At 31.7% G+C, this 13,720-nt stretch overlaps 1 protein-coding gene across 1 annotated transcript; it reads left to right on the top strand.

The window, feature by feature from the left end:
- On the top strand, nt 1-3,490 carry LOC119635712. The gene is made up of 4 exons (XM_038030687.1): nt 1-44; nt 541-893; nt 1,028-1,370; nt 2,938-3,490. The coding sequence occupies exons 2-4, from the start codon at nt 565-567 to the stop codon at nt 3,307-3,309; spliced, it is 1,044 nt and encodes a 347-aa protein (XP_037886615.1). The 5' UTR covers nt 1-44; nt 541-564; the 3' UTR covers nt 3,310-3,490.
- The last annotated feature ends 10,230 nt before the right edge of the window (nt 3,491-13,720 follow it).

The following is a 13,720-nucleotide window of genomic DNA, read 5'->3' as shown; positions in this document are numbered from 1 at the left end:
ATATCTAACTATATATATAGAGCTATCACTATATATTCCTATTGGTAAGTGAATGACTGATTGATTGATTGATTGATGGATTGATTATAGTTTAAATAGTTTGTGAAAATCAAAAAAAAATAAAAAAAATAGAAAAAAAAGGGAAAAAAATAAAAGAAAATATATAAAAAAAATTTCTTTTATTTACTTTAGTTAAATTAAATTAAAATTTTAAAAACAAAAGAAAAAAAAAATCTCATTGCGTTTTATGTGATTATGGGATAGCATAAGCATTTTGTATATACAAATACAAGCGCACATCTAACCGTTGAATGTTGACTTAAGAAGCATGAAATTTTGTAGACAAAACAATTATTAGTTATTGTGTATACCTTTATGCTTGCGTTTGTAGTTGTTTGAAATTCAATTTTAGACACGCAATGCCAATCCTGCAATGCCTCGCCTTGCCTTACTAAGAATTTTAATTTTTCTCCGAATACATACTAATCGAACGTAATTTAATTGAATGATGTTTTTTTTTTTTCTTTTTATATTTTGCAGACGACTGTTATTAGCAGCATTACAATGTTGGCAAGTTGTGTTGGTAATTGCGGTCTAAGTGGACCACCACCACCCGACTCTATATTATCGATGCCACCACCGCCATTGCCATCGTTTTTATTACCAAAAACATCGGTTATGGCGGCCTCAACAAACGATTCGCATCCGTGTTTCGCGACTTTTATGTGCGATCCAAATCCCCATCCACGTGAAAGTGGCATGGAATTTGTCGAACTAATCGGTTCTCATGACGGCGGCTTAGAGAATACATGGATTTTTGTATTAATTACCTCCTGCGTAGGTGTTTTAATTTTGGGCGGTCTATTAGCCATCATTTTGCTTAAGTGTCGCGAGTAAGTATTACACACAAACACAAAAACACAAACACACACACACTTTTCTCATTCTTTTATGTTTAATAATCAACTTCTCTCTCTCTCTCTCTCTCTTTCTCTCTCTCTCTCTCTCTTTCTCTCTCTTGTTTTAGCACTTTATTTTCCAGTTGCAATATATCATATCATGATAGTAACATCAAACAGGGCACAATGTCCGCTTTGGGTGAACCATCAAAATCAAATCCTTTTCTCGCTGGCGGTATTCTTTATCCTTGTACTTCCGTTAACGGTCGTGATACCTTGCAAAGTCAATTGGCTAATGATAGTCGCTTATTATGGGCCACGTTAACTCCGCATGGTACGCGTCATTTTATATCGGATTATCCAGGCTTTGGAACTCAAGAAGTTACTCCAGGTCATTATGAAGTCGTTGATTATCGCGCTAAATCCCAAAATCAAAATTTTCGCGATTATGTCAAGCGTACACCGATTAAGGTAAGTTTTCTATGCACAATATTCGCAAATATCTATTCATTTCCTTTTGAATCAACAACAATACTATGTATATACATATCGTTCTGAACGCGTAGTTAGTTCATTATTGAAATTAAGACGAGAATCGTACCCAAATGCCAGTCTTTTAATTTAACATTTCCCTTTAATATTTAAAAGTGTTTGCTTTCTTCTTCTTTTTAAACTCATCAATGATGATTTTTAATGCACCGCTACGTTTTTATATTCTATACCGCTTGTGATACAAGTGTATGTTAAGTTTGTGATGATGTGCAGCAGGATTTGGGTTTGATTCATCTTTTGTTATAGCTAAGCTTGTCTGTCCGTTCGTCCGTCTTGCTTTCATCTGTTCAACCTACAGGTAGCAATTTTTAACATATTCTGATGAAATTCGATACATTTATACGTTTTAGCGTAAGGACGAACGCTATTGAATATGTTTCGAATCGAACGATTTCTTATGTAACGCACTATTTTGAAAAGTCGTTGAATGAATATCGATATTAAGCGAAATGTTGTATCGCATTTAATAGTAGACTATGTCATTATAACGGACATTACACAAACGGACAAACAGGCAGTTTGACAGACGGACATGTTTAAATCGAGAATATATAAATATTTATGTATAAATATTATTTATGAATACTTGGAGGGGTTTCTGAAGAGTCCTTCTGGGCGTTGCAAACGTTTTGACAAAATCAATACAAATCTCGCTCTTTGGTGATGGGTATAAAAAAATCGGTCAATTGAAGCTTTTTGCTTAAGAAAAATAAGCACAAATTCCATATAAAGTGAAAATGAAAGAAGTGAGATTTCAGTTTTGTGTTTTTTATTTTCATCTTAGAGCAAAGAATATTTATTATAGCAATATTTCGGGGATTTGGGGTATAATGCATTTTTACCAAGCGTTGTAACGCTGTATGCCTTACGATTGTATTGCGTTCCGCCTGCTAAACACTTACTAGTTTCGCTAGACTTTGGCGAATTGTTAGCTCTCAACTATCAAGTGTGATCAAGAATCTTTCCATTAGCCTTTAACTAAAATGGATCTTAAACACCGAAATTTCAGTGTGCATTTCCTAGTTAGGTGACCATGGATAACATAAGTTGTTTTAAACTTTTTTACTCAAATAAAATTTGCGTAATGGAATGTAATGTTGCGAACTATGTAAGAAGATGAAAATTGTATTAACGCATAAGCAAATTACAGCCGCATTCTGAGCAACATAACAAAGACATCACAAGTCATAAGGGAATTTTTTTTTTTTGTATGACTTTCGGGACTCTTTTATAATAAAATTCATATCGCAGCGTTTTCTTTATGGCTATTACTTTCGAATACCGATATTGGATAAGAAACGAATACAACTACAACAAGAATACCCAATGGTTTCATTTATGATTGATGATCAAGGCCAGCGTTACATCTTTAAAGCATTAATTATTTGATTAGGTTAAGAATCCGTAGTAGTTTCACACTTGTCCAATTGATATTTTGTACTGTTTACGTTTTATAAAATATTTTCCTCATTTCGCATGCGTTCAGTCTTTCGACAACAATGGCTTTACCGATTATGATTATGAAGATCCAACGCCTTTAATGGATTCATATCACGATGACATGGATTCCGGTTATCAAGAGCCCCAAGAAGTTATAGGCTCTATACAGAGATCATCGCCAAGACCTCATGTCTCGTCACCAACACGCATCGATAATCCAAATATTGCACCATTGAATTATTATCCAATAAATACCCGCAGTCAACAAATCAATAACAACACCAACACCAGTATTAACACCAGTACCAATAGTACATTGCAACGTCCTAATAATTTAAATTCAACCACATTAAATCGTAAATCGACCTTAAGTCGTCGGATTAGTGATGCTTCCTCATATAACGGACAAAATATTTAAATAGAGAGAAAGTAAAACAACAACAAAAGTACTAAAAATGCAAAAAAAAAATTAAATATAAATTCGATAATCTATTTAGGAAAGGAAAGTGAGACGAAGTCGTGGTTTCTAGCAAGCAAAACAAAAGGAAATAAGTTAACATAAATCCTAACCAAAATAATGAAAAAAAAAAAAAAAAAAACACAAACCAAAACAAAACAAAAGAAAACAAAAATATAACATAAAACACCAACCAAAGAACAACAACGAATCACGAATTTTTTTCTTTTCTTTTTTTTTTTTTTTTTTCTTTTTTGTTTTTTTCAAAGTTTATTTTCTTGTTGACGCGAAGCATCAAAAAAAAGATAAATGGAGGACATTGTACTAACGTAACAAGTGTACTCAGAAAGTACACTTTAAAGAAAACTATATAGAATTTGCATTAATTCATAAATATCATATAAAAAAAATGAAACTATTGAGTAAAAGAAGAAGTTAGAACAAATAACTACTAAAAGTCATAATTTATCTACTTTCCTTTATAATCTAGTGAACGCTTGAGCCCGAAAAACCTAAAAACATGGGAAAGCCATATCGAATTAAAAATAAAGTTAAACTCGTATTGCATTGAATGTTTAATATATTGACTAAATCCAATCAATTTAATATCAAATTGAGCGAACCGATTGATATCATTTTCAATATGTGTATTAAGCTATTGCTATTATTAATAAGCAGCTATAGTGAATGTGCTTTTTTTTAAGCTATGTAGTTTTTAGAGTCATTTTTAGTGCATTACTTCAGCTGCGCACATCAATCACGAATACAAGGCGAAGATTGGTAAATTTTCAAATCAATTTTTGCATCCCTAAGGACAATAACAACAAATTGATTTACACCGTACGACACTTATGGTGCATTACGATCGATTAAATCTGTGTGGACGCAAAGGGGATTTGAGATAGAATTGCCTTTTATTATATCGAATCATTCAGAATCAGATTTAAGCTTGTCTGTCCGCCCATCCATCCATCCGCCTATCTGTGTCTGTCCGTCTTATATTCTTATGTTCAACCTAAAGGTTCGCAATTTTCGGAGTTAATTCGATGAAATTTCCGCCCAAGGACGAATGCCCAAAATGGACCATTTCTTCTCACACGTCCGTCCCGATTAAGCAATGCGGTGTAGCGTAGTTAATGGTTGCCCATGTCTAACTATAACGTTTTTAATTTCTTTCTTTCGCTCTGCCTTATAGTTCTTGGGCGAAACCTTGTTACTTCTTTCAATTCGATTTTCAAACGTGACATAGAACTTCCATCCATGAAATTCATTTTGAATCATTGATCTTAAAACTGTACGCCCAGCGCGCTATAATATTGAAAATAGGCAATGCCTTGGCAACATAATACGTATAGTATGTATATTTACATGTATATGTGGATAGAAATGTTCTCTTGAGTTTCTAATTTCCTAAAAATATTATTACAGTTTATATTGTTATCGCGACACAAACACACTGGATAAACGAGTGCATTACAATTTGCTCCATTGAAAAGAAACAACGCTGCGAGTAGTAACTGAGACGATAAAAAAAAGAGATCACAATATGCCAATGACCTTAACATTGTGATTTCGCTTCATAATGTCACCCGGTCCTATATATGAAGATTTTCCAGCTTTAAAAACGTTAGCAAAATTGATTGAATTGAAATTTATTACTCACTCTTCCCCTTGCATTCATTAGACTGATTTCCCTTATTCGAGGAAGGCTTCGATTCTTATAATCAATAATACCCGAAATCGATCGTTATATATATATATATATATATATATATATATAGCTAACCGCGAAAATCCCAATTCCATGTCAATATCGAATTCATTCATTTGCATTGGGGTAAGGGGAATATATATAATTGGTAGTAAGGGACGACATAATACTTTCAAAAAAACATCTACTTCTAGAATAATTTCTTGGTGAATAAACGAGTACCGGTAACAGATTAGCTTCGCACCTTTACTTTATTGTATGGTTAGTGATTTCATTCAAGTTCCTAAAACTGTGCATATTGATCGCGATTTTAAATTTTGCTTCTCATAGATCAGAGAGCCCTAATTGATTTACGGCCTATGTTATATAAATGGAAATATCCAATTATGGACATTTTCAATTCTACGGTCTTTGATATAAACCTTAAACCCTAGATGACAAAAAAAAAAAAAAAAAAAAAAAAAAAAAATGGCAAACATAATTTGACTTTTCTTACTTGCTTCGGTTATTGTTTGCCTTCAAGCACAAAATCTATTGGAAGCTTAAAAGGATGGTGTAGAACCAAATCTGCTTTAACATTATTGCGTATATATTTACAAATGTATGTTTCTTTATAATAAATTATATAAATTTTAATAATAATTATGTATAAATATTAAGTTTAATTAAACTTAAGAGATATAAAATTGAATAAGAGAGTGCAATATGAAGAATTGCATAAGAATTGCAGAACATATTTTCTAATCAAGTGTTAAAATATTTAAGAGCTAAAAAAAGAAGAAGAAGAAGAAAAAAAAAAAGAAACGGAATTTATTATATTCAGTCCAAGATCACTATGTAAAAGCATTAGATTCAATTCGATTCGAAGATCAATTTGATGATTTCAATACTACTGCTGCTAGCAGGACAATGATAGAAATTGGTAGAGAGTATCGTGATAATATTAGATACGTATATGAATCAAACCAAAATTCTTAATCTCTTTGCGGCCTTAATATCCTTTCTGACTTTTAAACGGTTCCTACTAACTTGGCAACTGCAACTGACTAACTGATCTGAGCTATAAAAAGAAGGGAGCAAAAATTGTAAAAGTACACAAGAAAGCTCGAATTTTGCCAAGTATTATTAAGTAAATCTTCATGCGATCGCATGCATCCATACACAACGTATGGCATACTGCGAACTTTGCAAGTGAAGTAATCAGACTTGAACTATGTCTTAGACAATTTTCCTGTGTATTTGACGATTTTGAAAACATAACGACTGCTTGGAAAGTGAGAAGCAAGACATATTTATACTCATTACCGGATAAATGCTCAACAATCGCAATTTAATCGTAACCGTTTGTCTGCCTTTTTATCCTCGTAGTTTTCAAAACTATCGCAAATCTTGCAATAGAGAGTTAGAGATTGACGTTGAAAATTTAAAAAGTGGGCGTGCTCGAAAGTTAAAGCTGTGTCGAAATAATTTTTCGTTTGCTATTGTGTATATTTAGTCTCAGCCTACTCATGGCCTAGTTCATGAAAAAAGTTGCGAATTTTCTCGATTTTTTCTGTCTAAAATCTGCAAGACATTTTTCACGATCCTCCCTAACCCGAACACTTCACACATGATTACGATACAAGTCCTAACGGACATATCTCGACAGTTATGATTCGTAGCTGTATTCCGTAGCGTAATCTAATGTAATGGTATGTGTGTGAGGCGAGTCGAAAAAAGATGCTTTCATTAAAATACTTTAACGTCATGTGTAAATGCTTTTGCAGTTTACAGCGTTTGCGAGTCCATGAACAACACCAGGGCAATGTTTAAAAGCAAACACGCCATAATCGCACTTGAGCATAGATGAGCAGTTTTAAGATCTACGCTCTTGACGCTATTTAATGAATTTAGGATGTCCTGATATACATCCGGTTGCGGATTTAGTTGCTTAACGATATTTTTCTTTCACTCATTATTTGCCTTAAAGAAAAATTGTTGTTTACGAAAAAGTAGACGATTTATGCTAATGACGTCATTGATTTGCATTACTAGTATTTATATATACATATATAAATTTTCTTCTCAAAATCGATTAGAATTGATTTTAATACATAATTAAATCAGGTACAAAAAAAGCATTTGGTGTAACAAGGCCTTAAGGACCACTATAAACATTAGGAATTCTTTGGTTATTTAATTAATAAGAATTGAACTTTTTTATTAAGGAATACCTAAAAGAACAAGATCGGCAATTGCCATTCAGTAGTAGGTCGATTGACAGGAAGAACTTCCTTACTTAGAACTTAGGTACAAAGTTCTATATTTTTCAAAAATGTATGTAAGAGAAATTCTTCATGTCTATTAAACGAGTCACAAATGCCGGTATCAAATTTTCGATAGATAATGATATACAAATTTCCGGACAGTGGACATAATTAAATGAAAATTTTAAATCCAACTTTTTTCTCATTTATTCTGATGCACGGTTGGATTGGATTTTATCGTTAACTGTCAATGTGTTATTAAAACAATTGAAAGCACTTTTGGACTAAACATCATCAAGTGATCTTAATAATGAACATCCGGATTGCAGATTTTCGAAAGTATCACCATATATCGGAACTTATAGACGGATAATATATGAAAACTTTGTTAAAATTTTCCAAAGTTCCGTTAGTTTCTTCTGCATTGTAGCCGTGTCTGTAAACAGATCATGTCCATTTTTTCAACTTGCGATCAAGAAATATGTATACCATACTTCAGCATCGTATTTTCTATTCAAGAACGCCGTTAGGTTCGTAGATTTCTTTACACTAGAAGAGAGCAAATTCTCTCATTGTCCTTTTTTTCTACTACGTTTTTTCTAATATGAATCCTATAGCATTTACGTCATCCCAGTTGCAAAATGTAAAACAAAATCTTGTAACTGATCTTATGATTATCGGTAAAAAATTGTTTAATCAAACTTTCCTTCAATACTACAACCAATTTTAAAATAAATTGCCTCTCAATTTATGGACGTCACTGGTAACTTGTATTTGCATTGTCCGCGTACGTGTTAATATCAACATTTTATTTTGCTTCACTTGATATAAAAATCGAATTGTTCGCATTAAGAGGGATCTTGATTATCGTCTAGGGGGATTTTTTTAATTCGAGACTTAATTGATTGCAACCATACATTACCCACTAAGGATAGGATATACGATTCGGCTAAAAGTCATCCGAAGTCAGACGAAACTATTGCGCCGAGAAACGACTAAAAAACTTTTCCCACATTCATGTTCGGGTTTCATTGTAATCTCAGCCTTTTCAGTGTAGTAACCAATAATAAGTAAAGACTTTTGCGTGAAGAAGAAGAAGAAGTTGTTGTTTCCACAACGTCATACAATTGTTAAACAATTTTCTCAATACAATTTGAAATAAAAATCATAGTCTGACTAATAATACAAATAAATTTAAAGTGTGACTAAAATCAATTTTTTTCTGTCTGCACACTGACAAAGTTATTCAATTATTGTCATCAATTCACGAACATATGCGACAAGCTGTGTATTCCTTTTATATGAATACAAAAAACATCGATCATATTATCGGCTTAATGTTCGCATGTTTTTATGTTGAGCAGTAACATGATAGATGTATGGATATTGTGAAAAATTATTTAAAAAAATTCTCTTAATATTAGCTTTTAGGTATATACCGACGCTTTGATAATAGTAAATATATACGAGAATGTATATTTAGCACAATAAACACATAAGCATAAGAAGCATTAATAAATTGAAATAATGGATTTAAATCAAACGTCAACTATCAAATTAATTCATTATTAAAATAATGTAAACGTTAATGTAGTTTTTATTCTTTTCAAAGAGAAAAAAAAAGAAAAAAAAAAACAAACAAACAAAGAGAAAATGAAAATGAAAAAGTAAGCAAAAAAAATAAAAAGAAAAAACTCGCTTATTATTAGATATGTAGGGTACTTTATAATCATATTATATCTATAATGCAATAAATTTCTATTAACTCTTATATAAAGAAAGCATTAACGATTATTATATAACAAACTCAACTACGACTTGTTTCCAAGTGTGAACGGAAAATGTTCTCAGTCGTAGATCCTATAAGTAGTACAGTTAAAGTTGTATAAACATTAAGAAAATGAAATAAATGACATTATAATAGCAGTATAATAAAAAGCTTTCAATTGATCTCTATTCCACTATCCATAATGGAAAAATACTTCCCTCCACCTCAAACACACACACACACACGCATATATATATATATAAGTTAAATTAATTAATAATTGCTTGCATTAAGTAAAAAATACTAAATTTATATACATATATATATATACTAAATTTCAGGTCAGTCTTAGCAACTGTCAGCGAAGGAATACATTTCCTTTTCACTTACACTTAAATTTAATACTAATCTCTACGAAGACAAGTAAAATATGATGATAACAAACGATAAATGCACGCACATGATTTACAAAACAAAACAAAAAAAAAAAAACAAAAAAAAGAAAAACAAGAAAAAAAATGCATTCAACTTTTTTTCATTCATACCTACATATAAACTTAAGTTACTATCTATTATTTTCGATCATGAAACTGTTTACCTTTATTTAAGTTCTCTACTAAACGGTATAAGTAATTATAGCTGCATATGAAGGTTGTGTACGACTTCAATATGAACGTAAAGCATTGTGATTAACATTTTATTTGCAAATCTCATAATAATTGCATAAATACATGTGTATATGCGTAGATATGCTTAAAATTATAGGCATTTTTTTTTTTTTATATATTCATCACCAAAAAAAACAATACATTCTCATTGCAACTTATACGTACAATATGTTAAATTAATTTCTTTTTCCTTTTTTTTTTTGTTTTTTGTGTACATACCTCACAGCTTTATACCTTATTAGGAAAAAAAAAAAACTTATTAAATCTCTCTTTAAATCTTCTATTATAGATATATAATATATATGTACATATATATATATATATTCTAGTCTCAGTAGAAGATTCAACTTTTGCTTACTCATCCATAAATATTTAAATTTTCTACCCTTTTTATCGTTTAATGCTATAAAACGTTAATACATATACGACAACTTTCTCCGAAACAACGTTTCTCTAACGTTTGATCAAAGGTAAATTTCTCTTTCTCTTCTCTCTTTTCTATCTAACGATTCGAAGAGAGGAAGAGCTTTAAAGACCACATTTGCTACACTGAACATTACTTAAAAATAGTGTACCTCAACAGTTAAGACTTTTAATTGTAGAAACATTTCGAATCACTTTACCCGAAACGTCCTTTACCTAGGATCATACCAGCTATGTACATATGAAATTGAAATTTGGGCATAGATGTTCCCATTGCCATCATGTGTAAACAATACACATGCCTCAAGTTGGGCTCTTACTATTTTTGTAGCTTGGAAATCTGGCAACAATAAGCAATCGTAGCAGACACATGTCGTGACGCAAAAAATACCTTTTCCAACAATAAAAGTGTTGAGGTTCGTACCGTGCCAAGAGTATTCATCGCTCTTATTATTTCTTTGCGAAAAGAGAGCTTTTTTTGTATCGCATCGTAATTGGGGATCGGAAGTGAATATATTTCAGGAATATCAGGCGTACAAATTCATGGGTAGTGCAAGTCATGCCAAACGTAAGATAATATTTCTGAATTTCTTTGGATCAGATGAATGCATTCTACTATTAGCGATTAAATTCGGATGAACGGATTATTATTGAATGCTACCCTTCGCTGTTGAAAAAACGAGCGAAATCTCAACACCTGGTCAGCTTTTTTACATGACATCAATCCATCCATCCATCGATTTGTCCATTCGTACAGCAAAACCCGCTCGCGATATATCGGAAATGTTCGATTGATAAGTACGGTACTCATCACGCCCGTGTGCTTTCGATTAGCATTTGTTTGCCATTTATCAATCGCGTACGTACTTGTTAAGCAACGCTTCAATACTTACGAAAATATACCGAAACGACTCGATGACTGACTTGCATTATAAAAGCAATACCTGGCTTGGCGTGGAGAAGTTTATAGCTAGCGATGGCCAATATTTGGAATAAAATATATTTTCTGATCAGTTTCATATATAGCGAGCGTTTATTTTCTATACAAAATTTCCGATCTCGATATGCGCATACCTGATACATCTTCTTTTTTATTTCTTCGCCTAAATTCGTCTCCGAAGGTAAATTCTAAGTAAACGACTATTTTCTTTGTTTTTATAGAATCGGACATAGACACTTTTGATATCTGCTTTATAATATTCAATATAAAATATTTGAATATCGGTGGGTAAGCAAAATATAAATTTGTTTTCGCGCTGCAATCAATCAATCAGGCTCGAACGGCGCTTATCTGACTAATTCACTGTCATTTTCAATGACATGATTCTTCTCCCCGCTCCGTCTTCGTTTGCAATGCACATAATAAATGATGTATAATTTGTGTACTATGAACACTTTGGTACATAATCGTGCTTGTTCTGGATGCTACCCGTGTAACACACGGGAAAATTGTGAGCTATACGTATATATTGAGAGTGGAAGACCAAACGCACAAACGTTGACCATAATGCGCATAAGGTTGTTGTTGCATCGTAAACGAAATACGCTCAAAAAACCCATACATGTACATAGTTTTCTGATAGGTATAACTATTTGAAATAATCTCGCTATGCTTTGTTGGAGTTCCAATAAAATCTCTCTTGTTTCTTATTAGAATAGATTGCTATGAGAACTTCTACAAGTAATCAATTAGAATAGTGATGACTATCAAATGGTATGATCCAAGCCGAATACAATAAAATTTCTTTCTTGTTTAAAAATTCATTGGTCCCTTTTTTTTTTTTGTTTCCTTTTTTCTTTTGTTTAGCATTTAGAAATTTGTCGTTTACATATAAGAATTGTCTAAGTTTTTTAAATTGAAAGTATTGAAGTAAAAACTATTTTCAAAAATCGTATATAAGCAACATTCTTACATACGTATAAGGAATTCGTATTTGAACGCATTTAGAATTAATTATTTTTCTTTCTTTTTTTTTTTTTTTTTTATAAATAATAATAAATTATGCGAGAAACAAAAAATAATAAATAAATTGTTTGACGATATATCAGTAAGTATTGAAGTGATAACATTTCTTGGTTTTTTGTTGTCACCGAAGGCGCCTAAAATTATGTTAAACGGATAACACAAGTACGAGGTATTTATTTGGTCGGTTAACTTGATACTAAATACATTTTGACTTATATTCAAGATGGCTTTTTAAAAATTTGAAAAAAAATTTTGCGAACAGCTATCTCATTAGTTATAAAGCCTAAACATGATCTTAAGTGAAAAAATTCGATAGCATAGCTTTCACAATTCGATTGTTCAAAAATCATGTACTTGTATAAAAATCAAAAGTTATTATAATAACCTAATAGACAGATATATTGAAACGCTATTAATGACTTTTCAATTATACATCAAATAACAATTGCTATAATTAATAATTGCTGCGCTAGTAAGACTATAAAGTATCTTTAAAGATCCAGATATACGTAACATAAGCACTATAATCATACAATATAAGAAATAAAATCAAGATCTAGATGTGATTGATATAATATAGATTATAAAAAGCCTCTACAGCCACTTTCCAACTAATCGGGCTAACAATCATTATATCCTACACCATTTGTGATGCCGACTATATATTAGCTTAGGGCGGACGTATGTAACACGCAGATGGGATTAAGATAGACCCACCTTTTATTATACCGATCGATTCAGAATCATAAACTGAATTGATCTAAGCCTGTCTGTCCATCTGATGTCTGTCCATGTAAGCATTGCATTCAAGCTACAGGTTGCAATTTGTAAGATATTTTGATCAAATTTGGTACAATGGCGTGTTTTGACTCACAGACGAACACCACTGAGAATTTGGTGGTTTGGATTGGTCCGCTCTTTCGACTACATTCTATACAACACCTTATTTTGAGACATCGTTATATGGATGAGTGTATTAAGCAAAGTGGTGTAGGTTATTTAATGGTGGGACACGGCCCGCTATATTGCTTTATCTTGGTCCACATAATTTTTATGTCAAATTTCTCTCATGAACAAAATTTCCATCATAAAAGATTGACAATTAAGCTTTCCGGCATGTAACGGTTTTCATTTCCTAAAAATCCTTATATGCGGTAATACTAAATAAATATGCCTAAGTGGTCCAAATTCGGTAAGATTGATATCTACGTCAATTTACTATTGTGAACTAGCTTTCACCATGAAATATTAAAAGTTATAACTGTTTGCTAAATAACGATTCAGTTTTCTTAGGGACGATTATATGAGGAAAGGTTCAAAAAATTGCGGTATGTCGATGTACAAAATTTCCAACAAACATACACAAAAATCTAGAGTATTTTCATAAATGACAGAAAGTATATTAAATATTTTTTTTTTTTTTAAATTCACCTTAGGAGAGCTTATGCTAGGAGAATGCCTCCAGTATTGCCATTTTTTAATATTTTCTTAATATATTGTTTTTATACCCTGCACCGCTTATGGTACAGAATGTGTAAAGTTAGTAATAAGCGCAAGCGCTTTGGATAGACCTTTTATTATAACGATCGA

Source organism: Glossina fuscipes, unplaced genomic scaffold, assembly GCF_014805625.2.
Source record: "Glossina fuscipes isolate IAEA_lab_2018 unplaced genomic scaffold, Yale_Gfus_2 0, whole genome shotgun sequence".
In the NCBI taxonomy this organism is placed as follows: Eukaryota; Metazoa; Arthropoda; class Insecta; order Diptera; family Glossinidae; genus Glossina; species Glossina fuscipes.
The sequence above is the reverse complement of the archived record's forward strand: the minus strand, read 5'-3'. Positions and strand labels throughout refer to the sequence as shown.